General features: G+C 36.5%; 1 protein-coding gene across 14 annotated transcripts in view; it reads right to left on the bottom strand.

Annotated features, from left to right (window-relative positions):
- Nucleotides 1–12,350, bottom strand: part of SUPT20H (SPT20 homolog, SAGA complex component) — a 49,072-nt gene extending 36,722 nt beyond the window's left edge. For 9 of the 14 annotated variants that reach the window (XM_045287106.1, XM_045287108.1, XM_045287111.1 and 6 more), the window contains exons 1-6: nt 12,241–12,350; nt 9,762–9,797; nt 8,396–8,454; nt 8,069–8,135; nt 5,306–5,435; nt 4,003–4,106 (exon numbers count right to left, since the gene is read on the bottom strand). In XM_045287106.1, the coding sequence (XP_045143041.1) occupies nt 4,003–4,106; nt 5,306–5,435; nt 8,069–8,135; nt 8,396–8,454; nt 9,762–9,797; nt 12,241–12,243 (399 nt within the window). In that variant the 5' untranslated portion in view covers nt 12,244–12,350. Of the gene's footprint in view, nt 1–4,002; nt 4,107–5,305; nt 5,436–8,068; nt 8,136–8,395; nt 8,455–9,761; nt 9,876–12,240 lie in introns of those variants that run through there. The other 5 variants (XM_045287107.1, XM_045287118.1, XM_045287119.1 and 2 more) reach the window with 3 other exon arrangements.
- Nucleotides 12,351–12,572: the final 222 nt, after the last annotated feature.

Genomic DNA, 12,572 nt, shown 5'->3' with positions numbered 1-12,572 from the left:
CATTATCCAAGAAACTTCAGGTTGTAGTGGTGAATGTTAGCTCTCAGGGTGGGAAGACAGGTGGGAAATAAGTAAACAAGATCCTTTTCAGGAGTGATGCATGCTGTAAGGAAACAAAATGGAGAAGAGGGTTGAATTGAGATTAGATGCTAAGAAGCTAAGGAAATGACATTTCAGCTTAAAAAACCCACCAAAAAAAAAAATCCAGGTGATTCTAGGGAACAAGAAGTGAGGTTGTATGCTCTGAAATAAGCTTGATGTGTTTTAGTACGGCTGGCTGGAGGGTCATGAGTGAAGATGAGGGCAATTAAGACAGGGGTGTTGTGTAGTAAGGGGACAGTGGAGAATGTGAAGCAGGGACTTTTGGTTGTGTTATGCTTCGGCTCTGAAATAAGCTTGATGTGTTTTAGTACGGCTGGCTGGAGGGTCATGAGTGAAGATGAGGGCAATTAAGACAGGGGTGTTGTGTAGTAAGGGGACAGTGGAGAATGTGAAGCAGGGACTTTTGGTTGTGTTATGCTTCGTCGGGTGTTTCTGGTTTTCCTGGTGAACTGATTTTGAAAGTTCTAGAATGAAAATAGGAGTTCAGCAAAGTAACCATGGCAATGGATCAGGTATTTTGAAGGTAGACTTACTGACATGCTGATAAGACCAAATGTGAAAGATGAAGGCAAGATGAATCAAGAACTACTTGTTAGATGCCAGTCAGTTCTGACCCATAGTGACCCTATGCACAAGAGAATGAAACACTGCACGGCCTTGTGCCATCCTCATATTTGTTCATAGATATGTGTGAGCCCACTCATGCAGCTACTGTGTCAATCTCTCTCATGGAAGGCCTTCCTTTCTCCAGGAACTAGTCTCTTCTGACAATATATGTCCAAACTATGTAAGACAAAGTCTTGCCACCCTTGCCTTTAAGGAGCACTCTGGCATTCCTTCTTCCAATACAGACTGGTTTGTCCTTTTAGCAGTCCATGGTACTTCCACTCTTCTTCTCCAGGACAATTCAAATGCATCTATTCTTCAACAGTCTTTCTTATTCAATGTAGATGAGGCAAAGGAGAGTACCATGGCTTGGGTCAGGCACACCTCAGTTCTCAAAGTAACATGTTTGTTCTTCAATACAGAAATCTTGTGAAGCAGATTTACCTCATGCAATACATCTTTTAATCTCCTGACTGCTTCCAAGACAAAAACCCTCGACAATTTCAACCGTTTCTCTATTTCTTGTGATGTTACCTATTGGTTCAGAGGGAAGGATTTGGGTCTTCCTTACACTGTGTTGTAATTCATATTGACGTCTACAATCCATGATCTTCATCAGTCAGTGCTTCAATTCCTCTTCACTTTCGGCAAGCAAGGTTGTGTCAACTGCATACGGCATGTTAATAAGCCATCCTCCAATCCTGATGCCATATTCTTCTTCATATAATCCAGCTTCTCTGATCATTTGCTGAGCACATAAATTGAACAAGTAAGGTGAGAGGATAAAACCATGAGACACATCTGTCCTGATTTTAAACCATGCACTATTCCCTTGTTGTTTGCACAAGTGCCTCTTGTTCCATGTACAAGTTCCGAATGAGCACGATGAAGTGTTCTAGCATTTCCCTCCTTTTCAAGGCTATCTAGCGTTTATTAGGGTCCACACAGTTGAGTATCTTTGTATAGTCAATAAAACACAAAAAACCATCTTTCTGGTAGTCTCTGCTTTGAGCCAAGATCCATCTGCCATCAGCAATGATATCCCTTGTTCCCAGTCCTCTTCTGAATCCAGCCTGGACTTTTGGCAGCTCCCTCTCAATGCACTGCTGTACTATTGTCAGATTTTCAGCAAAATTTTACTTGTATGCAATATCAATGATACTGTTCAGTAATTTGAGCATTCTGTTGAGTCACCATTCTTTGGAATGGGTACAAATATGGATCTTTTCTAGTCAGTTGGCTAGGTAGCTGCCTTCCAAATTTCACGGCATAGACAAATGAGTGTTTCCCGTACTTCTTCAGTTTTCTGAAACATTTCAGTGGGTATTTTGTCAATCTTGGAGCTTTGTGTTTGGCTGATGCATTCAGTACAGTCTGAACTTTTTCCTTCAGCACCATTGGTTCTAGCTCATTTGCTACCTCCTGAAACGGTGGACTTTGGATTAGTTCTTTTATGTACAGCGATCAGTGACTGTATTCTTTCCATCTTCTTTTCATGCCTCCGGCATCAATAATATTGTGCCTATAGAATCTTCCAGAATTGCAATTTGAGGCTTGACGTTTTTCTCGGGTTCTTTCAGTTTCAGATATGCTGAATGTGTTCTTCCCTTTTGTTTTCTAATTCTAGGTCCTTGCACGTTTCAACATTTAGCCGTGTCTTCCTGAACTGCCCATTGATATTTTTTTAAGTCCACGAAACTAGTTGAGATAATACAGGGGAAGAATGTTACTAAAGGGCTTGGGACCCAACACATTTGTGGATGGAAGACAGAAAAAAACCAATGGCCAAGGGAAACTAGGAATACATGATATGTATAGTGAAGAGTGTTACAAGGTGAAAGTGGTTATATGCAAAGAATATTGCTAAATGATCAATTAAAATGAGAACAGAAAAGTAACCAACTGATTTAGTGCCCAGATGACTGTCACCGGGCAGGAGCAGCCTCTGTAGAATGACGATGCCATAGTGTGGAGTGAAGTGCGTAGAGGAAGAATGAGATATGAATAGAAGACAATGATTATCGACAATTCAACAATGATAATTACTTGAGTAGTTTTGCTGCCCAGAGGAGAATTACAGCACAGCAGAAGCTCAGGTGTCAGAGGGTTAGGTGCTTGGGCTAACTTCAAGGTGAGCAGTTCAAACCTACCAGCTGCACCATGTGATAAAAATAACGTAGCCCAACCCCATAAGGATTCACAGAAGAGCAGTTCTAATCTGTCCTACAGGGACGCTATGAGTGAACTGACTGGACATCAGTTTGTTTGGATTTTGGGATTCAGTTAGCAAAGGAAGAGTGCTGATGGCATAGTACTGGGGGTGCTAAGCACAAAGTGAGCAAGTCAAAACCACCCGCTGACTACCCTAAAGGGTTGCACAGAGTTGGAATTGACTCAATGGCACTGCTTTGTTGTTTTTTGTTAGAGAAGAACATGTGGTCAAACATCTTTTTTATTAAGTAAAGTAGCAGTATAATTGTGTTTTGGATGTAACATATAGAGAAAAATAAATATGCTAAAAGACAAGGGGGTTATTGTTACAAGTACTGGCATAGGTAGGGGATGACCCAGAATACATGTCCCTGAGGATGCTTTAGGAACAGCAAACATCGTCCACTTAACACATCAGTTCTCAATCTGTTGGTCACGACCCTTTTGGGAGTAGAATGACCCTTTCACAGAGGTCGCCCAATTCAGAACAGTAGCAAAATGACAGTTATGAAGTAACAAAGAAAATAATTTTATGGTTGGGGGTCACCACAACATGAGGAACTGTATTAAAGGGTCGCAGCATTAGGAAGGTTGAGAACCTATGATTTAACAGGAAGCAAAAGAAAATGTAGAGAGAGATGTGGGTATACTGGCTGACCAGTGACGGGTGAGAACACATGATTGCTTCTTTTCCCTCAGTATGTAGCAGAGCTGGGGTTAACCTAGGGAGTAAGAAGGAAGGAGAGCAGGAAAAAATAAATGATTACTTAGGCTGGACAGAGAAGTATGGATAGATATGAAGGCCAGTTTCTGACCACCAGGTGAAAAGCTACTGTCTTCATGTATATCCAAAGTAATTTCTTTCATAATTTCTTGACTACCAAAGACATTCAACTCATAAAGCTAATTCTATAGCAATTTCAAAAGAGCTGACTAACTCAATCTATGTTCCATAATAAGCCAATTTCCACATACTTACAATGCTATAAACACTCTTGGCTATACTAGTTAACATGAAATGATTTATCACAAAATCTTATAGCTGACAGATAGAAGAGCATTTTGATGAGAAAAATGTTGTACCTGAGATTTTTCCAGGAGATCAACCAAAATAGGAGGTAATTCTTCTGCATCCAAGTATTCAAGCAATTCCCCTTCTTCATAAGGCAATCGAATGGTCTCAGAATCTTAATTCAAAAACATTAACTTTCTTAAAATAATCAAGCTCATAGGAAAATCTAGGTGCCTAATTCAAGTAACTTTTCATAAAAATAAGGAGCACGCAACTAAGAGACTCTCATTATTACAAAAAAGACTCCCTGAATTACATAAGTTACTGTTTTGGTTTCTTTTTAAACAAAAAGGGGGGAAAAGTATAAAAAACATAAAAGAACACCTGCTTAGTGGCCAAAGCTCAATTCAGATGTGAAAAGTAAAACTGTTACAAGAAAGCAACTCAAATGATAGCCACACAAACTGAACTCACTTCCATGAACTTGATTTTGTCTCACAGAAACCCGACAAGACAGAGTAGAACTGCTCCCTAGGGTTTCTGAAGCTGTAAATGTTTACAAAAACAGACCACCTCATCTTGCTCCTGCAGAGCAGCTGGTGGGTTTAAATCACAGAGCTTGACCACCAAAGTCCCTAAATCAAAGCCTCTGGTATCATAATCAGAATGACAAAATTCCAACATGAGAATAACTGAAAGTTGCTTGATGACTATTAAATCGATTTTAGACATCAGGAGTGGTAATTTGGTACTCCATCTGAATAGTAGTCCTTTATAGAACAAAATCCTTTTGGGTCACATTTTATAATGACCAATACAAGAAAAAAAAAATTCCTAACTAGGTGAGTTCCTTGTAGAACACCTAACAAAGCATGATCATTTCAAATATTTATATGCCTCTAGTAAAACAAAGATTGTTTTAAAACTTTCCATACTCACATTCATAAAAATATTTAATCCCCAAATTATCTAAAAGGCAGTGAGTCTGCGTAGTTTTCAGACTCAATATATTCAAAATGGAGAGCGTATCTTAAAATATCCTAATGCTATCAAAAATAAAAATATAATATAAACAACAATAGAGCAAAATAAAATTTTGGCAATCATGCTAACACTACGTTTTATTACTTGAAGCCAAAGACACTCAATTAGAATTCTTTTTAAATGTATATACAGAAAGAATAACCAATTATATTTAAGATAATTTCTATTACTCCAACAAAGCATATCTTCAAGAGGACAAATTGCTTGTTTCTATCACTACATCAACACTTACATAATGGATAAGCCATTTATAAGGTTGCACAATTTAAAAACTAGCACATCCTGCCTGGCAGAAGTATTTTGTGGCAACTGTTCTTGGGAGCATCTTACCTGATCCATTTTTTCCCCTGAGCATCAGAGAATATCCCTCGTTTCCTGGATATAGGTTGACCACTAGGCATGACAATGTCTCTTGCATAACAAGCTTCTCTAACAAGTTCACATTTCTTCTTAATTTCTGCTTTAAAATGAGGCAGAGCTCATGAAAATGAAACAGTACAACCAACCAAATAAGTCTAGGATATAACAAATTCAGACCTGTATCAATCACTGGGTATTCCTTCCAAAAGACAATCATGAACATATGGGTGTGATGTGCACCTATGACACACCATGCACAAGACAGCGATACAAGCTTAATTTTTATAATTCAATCACAAAGGAATATTGGTAGTTTAAAAACAATACCTAAATAGAAAATACACATACATGTTCCATGATTTGTTTATAGTATTACATTATGAGGCTTATACAAATGACAAATTTAGGGCATTCTCCTTGGCTTACCTCTTGACAAGTGCACATTTTAGAAATATTTTATGGCCAAATGATGTCGCTAAAGTGAACCAGAGACATATACAAATCATAGATATATGAATGGCATTTGGACTCATATTTAATCATAGCCCTAACCTAAGAACAATTAGTTCTTATAACAAGACCCTACTTGATACTAGCCCTCATTAAGAGATTACTGAAGATATGTGTGCTATAGCAAAGTGTGATGAAGAAATCAGCTGGGGCCTGGCTATCGGAAAATACAGCCATCTGGGGTGTTAAAGGTTTGTCTTCTAAGAGCCATTTAAGTGAGACCTCAGCCAAGTCCACATGAAAAAAGCACACCAGCCTGTGTGATCCAAGGAGTGTAAATAATAAAATACATATCTGAAGAAGGGAACAGTACTGGAGCTTAAATTTTGAACACCCAGTTTGGAGAGAACAATGGATAACAGTGGAAGCCCAAGATCTATCTGCAGGATCCCCATATGGATTAAACTTCTGGTGAATACCCTGTGACCATCGTCCAGGGATATGAATAGTCTTACTATCAGTGAGAGAACAATGGAAAGGTAGTTATGGCAGATAAGGGTAAGTTAACTTGTAACACCTTATCATTTGATTTCCCATTTGACTCATTTTTAAGTTATTTCAGTTTTTAATATTTTCTGCTTTCTTACTGTTGAGGTTTTTACTGTTTTGTTTCTTGTTGTCTGTATGACTTACTGTATATGAAATCCAGGATAGATAAATGTGTACAGAGAGTAACTGGATTAATATTTACCTAGAGGCATGGTTGTAGAGGTGGGGTGAAGAATGAAGAGAGAACAATGAATATGAGAAGGAATAAAATGTTCTGAAATTGTTTGTGTGGTGACTGCACCAATCTTCCTGATGTGAATGAACTATTGAATTATGTGATGTGTGAATGATATGCCAATAAAACTGTTGGGGGGAAGAGGAAGATTTCAGTTTCAGAAACCGTACATAGGGCTGCTATTAGCTGGAATCAATTTGATGACCTTTTTTTGTTTGTGTTTGTTTGTTTGTTTATAAACATGCAATAGGTAAATCTACAAAATAAAATATTTAATAGTTTCTTAAAAGTTTGGCCTAAATTAAATCCCAATCATTTCAATTTGCTCTGATTAGTTAAAATGTGAATCCCTAAATAACTAATTAGTAAGAGAAATTTTAGGCAATTTTCTTTCAATTCAATTTAATAGTTCCTTAGGCACCATTTCATTGTTCAATATACATCTATACCTATATGTCCATGACTTCAAATTTAACCATTTTACACATACAGCAATTCATCTTATTGAATTTCACTTGGGAGAGCCATCTGAGTCGACAGATGTCTTTTTAAAAATATATTTATTTATTTACAGGTATTTATTTGTACAGGATCTCAAAAAGACAATTTATATATATACATAAACTAATGTATAACATTGATAAAAAAAATATTAAATACATGTAGCCATAAGCAGAAGAAGTATAAACTGATGATCTATCACCACCCAAAAGCAAAAAAATATACATTCTACTCCAGAGGAGGAAAAGCAAACAAAGGCTAAAATATTTGTCATAAAATTTAAGTCTAGCAGTCATTTTTCTCTAACGTAAAGCTTTTAGAGGCTATACACAGCTAGAATTCTACTAATTTTGCTTGGTGGAAAAATGCAGTCATTTTTAATAAGGACAAGAGCTCACAGAGAACTTTGAAGCTCTTCCACACTAAGGGCCCAAATGATAACAAGAAATTTCTTTTTTTTTGGTTGTACCTCCCTCCTTCCAAGAAATCCATTAGTACTACATCTCCACTACCCATACTTTGAAGCTAAATAAAAAGGAGTTAAGTTACTCCAGACTAAGTTACATACAGAAATACTTCCTTCAGGTGATAAAGGTGTACATGGTCACAAAATTAATTCATTCATGGTCAGGTAAATTTAATGTTGGTAACATCTGAATTTCCTACATGCCCTGTAATAGCTTTAATTTTCCAGTATATGTCATCATGAGGAAATGGGCTACTTTTCTCCTGAATGAAATCTAGAAATTATTCTTCGGTGTGAAGCAGCAGCTAAAGATTAACATATTCTGTGGCTTTCCTTCTGCCTCTTCGACCTACGAAGGTGATTACCACCTGGTACCAGATTAGCTAGGACAATGGGTCAGCTGTATGACTGGCATGTTTGGCTGAAACAGATGTTAGTTCACTCATGAAAACAAAATCACTTAGTGCCTCAAATTAGGTTCTCCACAAGTCCTACATCCCTTCTATTTTGAAATAGAATAATTGTTATTTACCTTAACCTCGGGCTCTTTTTCACATTCTTCAATATATAAGTCATAGAGTTTTTGAAATACAGATTTTCTGAAAAACAGTAATGTGCAAAATAATGTTAATGTAATAATCACTACAAAATATTCTTTTACACTTTCTCTTAATTTTATCCAATTTCCCCCAAATTAGGCATAGGATCTGACATAGGTGCAAGCATAAACATAGGAATTCCTAATACACCCAAACAACTATCATGATTTTCCAGCATAGAACCTAGTAGAAATGCAGTAAATTATGTTCAATTATCATAGTTCAATGAATCTAAGACGTTATCAATTAAGTAGGCCTACCTTCCACTAGATAGGTATTTCCTTTTAGGAGGTTTCTGTCGGGCACTTTCAATGACATACTAAAAAAAGAAAAGTTTATGAGCATTGCTTGCCTGTTACCTAAGAGAAAAAACAAATATATATATCGACAACATCTATTTAGACATTCAAGTGTCTCGTTCACATTAAATTATGCCTTGTAAGGAAAACTACTTGAACTAAAAACAAGTGAAATTTGAACTGTGTAGTACTACAGCAGAATACACCTACTCCTCACCTATGGGCATGGCTGGTTTCCAAAGATGGGCTGTCAGGTGAAAATGAAAGACTTTCTTTTTCTGTGTTCAGACCATCCATTTGTGTGTCTCTCTCTCTTTTTTAATTTAGAAAGTACAATCTGTGTGCAGTGTCCCATGACAGATCATGCCTCTGCACGGAGGCAGCACGGAGGAGATGAAGCTAAATAAAACTAGGCTGTTTGGCTGGAGAGACCCCGGCTTAACCACTTCACTTTAATCCTACATTCAGGGGCCGGGGGCCTACTCTGCCTTTTAAGACTGGGAAGTCACGGAGACTCAGAGTTTCCTGTAAAGGTGCTGAATGCATGGCTGGGCTCCGAGTACCCAACCACTGAGGTGGAAGCTTCATGCCCCAATTTAGTTCTCTTTGGGGTGTCATTTTAGCTAGCACACATTTCTTACAAGCATCCTCTCATGCCTTTTTTCCTCCCTCCCTACCCCATACCAACTTGAAGCTGCAGTGCTCCAGGCTGCATTGGAGCTGGGTACCCAAACTGGCATCTGCTGGCCCAGTGCTGCTTGTGTAGTTGCTTGGATGGGATGCCCTGCAGCTGTTGACACCATGCTTGTCAACTCTTTAATACACAAAAATCATTGGATAGCAGATTTTTTTTTAAACCATTGTCATAAATGCAAAATGTCAGAAGAGCTAGCTGATAAGTAAGGAGTAGGTGTATGTCAATATTATAAGTCAAACTTTACAGCTTCAGAACTGATTTCACAGGTCAGAAACATTTCCAATACACTTTGTGGTTCCTTAGAAAATACCTGTGTATTTAAAGCAGTTCTATATCTAATTGCAGTCTTTCAACTGTTTTTCTCTTTTAATTGAATAATTATTAAATCTTGTCCAACAGGAAAATTTTAGAAAATCTATGTCACTGCTCAAATACATTTTATTATACAGCATTATAATCTAAAGCTACCAAGTAATGGATGATCCAAACATAACCTGATATATATATTTTCTGCATATTCACTGTAAAAGTTATTGGCATATTTCTCCAAAAATAACATACACAAGTCTCTTAAAATTGAATTTTTGTCAATTAAAGACTATTTTAATATGTAACTTAGTCACGCCTCACCTCTGCACGATCCAAAGCTAGTTCTAAAGCTTGCTGCTGCAAAAAGTAAATAGTGTATTTGGTAATATTAGTTAATTTCACAATAAATTGAATATACATTCAACATTTCATGCTATGTATTTAAAAATGTGTTCTATTTTTGAAAATGGATCTAATAGGTTGTCCTTTATTTCTCTCTTGCACCCTAATGAATGCTGATGAGAAAGGAATAAATGTGGCAATATTGGGCACTTGATTATGACAGAAAACCAGGTAAGAAATGCTGAAACTGTTTCTGTGAGGCTGACAGAGGATTGGATAAGGTCAGTAGCACTATTTGGTTTATTTGATGCCTTTATGCCGACTCCACTTCATGGCAACCCCATGTGTGCAGAGAACAGCTCCACAGGGTTCCCCTGCCTGTTCCCTTTCCCAAAGGAATAACCAGGCTTGTCTTCAGAGGTATACAAACCCTCATTTCTTCCACATTCCAGGAAAATCTACTGAACATATGATATCAAAAAAAGGACAACTCTCCTATCTGGTAAAAATACTGAGAACTAGTTTGGGTGTGGTACCTAACATGCAAAAAACCTACACAATATATGGTTTCTAGTTAGACGCCTGAGAGGCATGCAACAAACAATGATCATTAATTACCACATTACAATGAATTTAAAATGCCATCAATTATCTCTATAAATCATTCATTTAGATAATAAGAAAAAAAGTTGTAGTCATAATTGTAGGTTGTCATTGATTATAAACTCATCTGGAATCTGAGGACTTCAAGATGAGAAAAAATGCATTTGAGAATGGATGAAATATAGTATAGCCAAACATAAATTTGAAATCTACCAGTAGATTTCCATCCTTTATCAATTTTTTGGAGACCTTTATTTTAAGGGAGAGAGAGAAATAAAAAGTGATATATTCCTCATTTGTGAGGTTTTCTTTCACAATAAGAAATAAGACTAAAGGACACGAGGCTCTGCATAAGGTTAGGCAAATATGCCATCAATGATTTTTATCTTTTCAGTTTTGTGGTTTGAGACCACACAGAGTGATTTTCACTCAGAATGCTAGTTATTTTTTATTCCCTTCAGAGGCAAAGAACTTTCTTCATTATTTACAAGGACCCACCTCATATTTATTTCACAGGATCCTATAGGTCAATCTACCACGTTGCACAGAGGTAGATTCCATTTCCAAAGATTCCCAAAGATTCCATTTCTTTGGAAAGATATGGAAAGGGACAATGACACCTCCACTAAGGACCGAGAATTCTCATTCCTAGAAGATTACCTGGATTTTTTAGAGTGTCATCAAAGACAACCTAAATATCTAAATGTAGTTAAGTGAAAGAAGTCTGAAAGTCGCCATTATTTCAAAAGGCTCAGTTAAATGTACGTTTACTGAAATTTTTAAATCTGTTAAGCTGTAGGTTCTCAGTAAAACTGGTTCCTAGGATGTATGATTAAAATTTGGATAAACCCTATTTTTCAGCATGAAAAAATAATCCTGCATTTGTACTATTTTGCCAAAATACATAAAGCTTTTAATAATTTGGCCATAAGGTCTTAAAATAAGTGTATGTCAGAGAATTAGTAAGTACGGTTTAAAAAAGCTGTAGGGGGATTTTAAAAAGCAGTCTTCTCAAGGAAATAAATTATCTTCTGAAATTAAAAATTCATAAGGCTAGAAACACAGATACACATACATTTGTAAACACAAGCGTCATTTATTCACAACTTCCTTCAAATACCTGAGTGGGAAATGCTTTGATAATAAGAGCCCAAGAATATAAGGAGAAGTAGAACCCCGCCATGCTAACTCCACTTTTTAGTAATAGGGCAGCAGTAGCTACATAAAGGTACTTCAAAGAGCTTGTGGAAAAATTCCATTACCTTTTAACTTTGTTTTCCCACCTTATTTTTTAAAAATTTAAGAAAATAATTTTAACTTTTTTAATGGAAAACACTAATGCTTGGTCTTAAGCATGTTTGGGGACTTAAAAGTCAGTCAACAGAAATATTCCATGAAAGGAAGGCTAGCACTGACAATGAGTAACATGTATGCTATATGCAATCAACAGGTACATGAGTTGTACATTGTTTTTAAATTTTAAAAAGAGAAAATATAAAATATGAGAAACCTGGGCCTCCCAAAACTATCTGTATATATACCCATACCCATCTGCTTTGCCAAAGACTTGGGTAAAGTACATAGAATTATTAACGTTTTTTAAGTATTTCACAAAAATAGATGGATTATCTGTATAAATTATAATAGCCATTTAATTGTAATACTGAATTACAAAATGAACATATTTTATAGAGAAGACTATGCATGCAATTACTAATTTCCAGTTAGAATAACTTATATAATTTGTAAAAGTATTTCTGTATTTACACTACTACTATTTTTATGGAGATGAAGGAAGAGACCATCCTAATACCCTTCTAAAACACAAATTTGGAACTACTCAGTTATAGCTTACCATTGTGATATAAAATAGGAATCCAAAAGGAAGAGAAAAACTTATGTGTTTTTGTCGTGTTATGTCGGTGAAGTAGGGTGAAAATCATGCCTTTGACATCAATCTTAAAGTTCTGTAAGAACAAAAATCAACAAAAACCTCACATTACCATAAGGCTAATCAAAGGAAGTGAAATTAATTAGTAATTAACAGAGAAAATTATTTGAGGCAGGTATATGAGGGGATACCAAGAAAAAGCTGGAATTCCACTGGGTGGAACTGAGCTTTCACAGTATGCATTTTTCCCAGTAAGTGAGCATCAAGCAACTCTCTCTGAGGTTAATGCACCCTGG

Source organism: Echinops telfairi, unplaced genomic scaffold, assembly GCF_000313985.2.
Source record: "Echinops telfairi isolate 266 unplaced genomic scaffold, ASM31398v2 ScPeMD7_11;HRSCAF=52, whole genome shotgun sequence".
NCBI classification, from domain to species: domain Eukaryota; kingdom Metazoa; phylum Chordata; class Mammalia; order Afrosoricida; family Tenrecidae; genus Echinops; species Echinops telfairi.
This window is presented reverse-complemented; position numbering and strand designations above follow the sequence as displayed.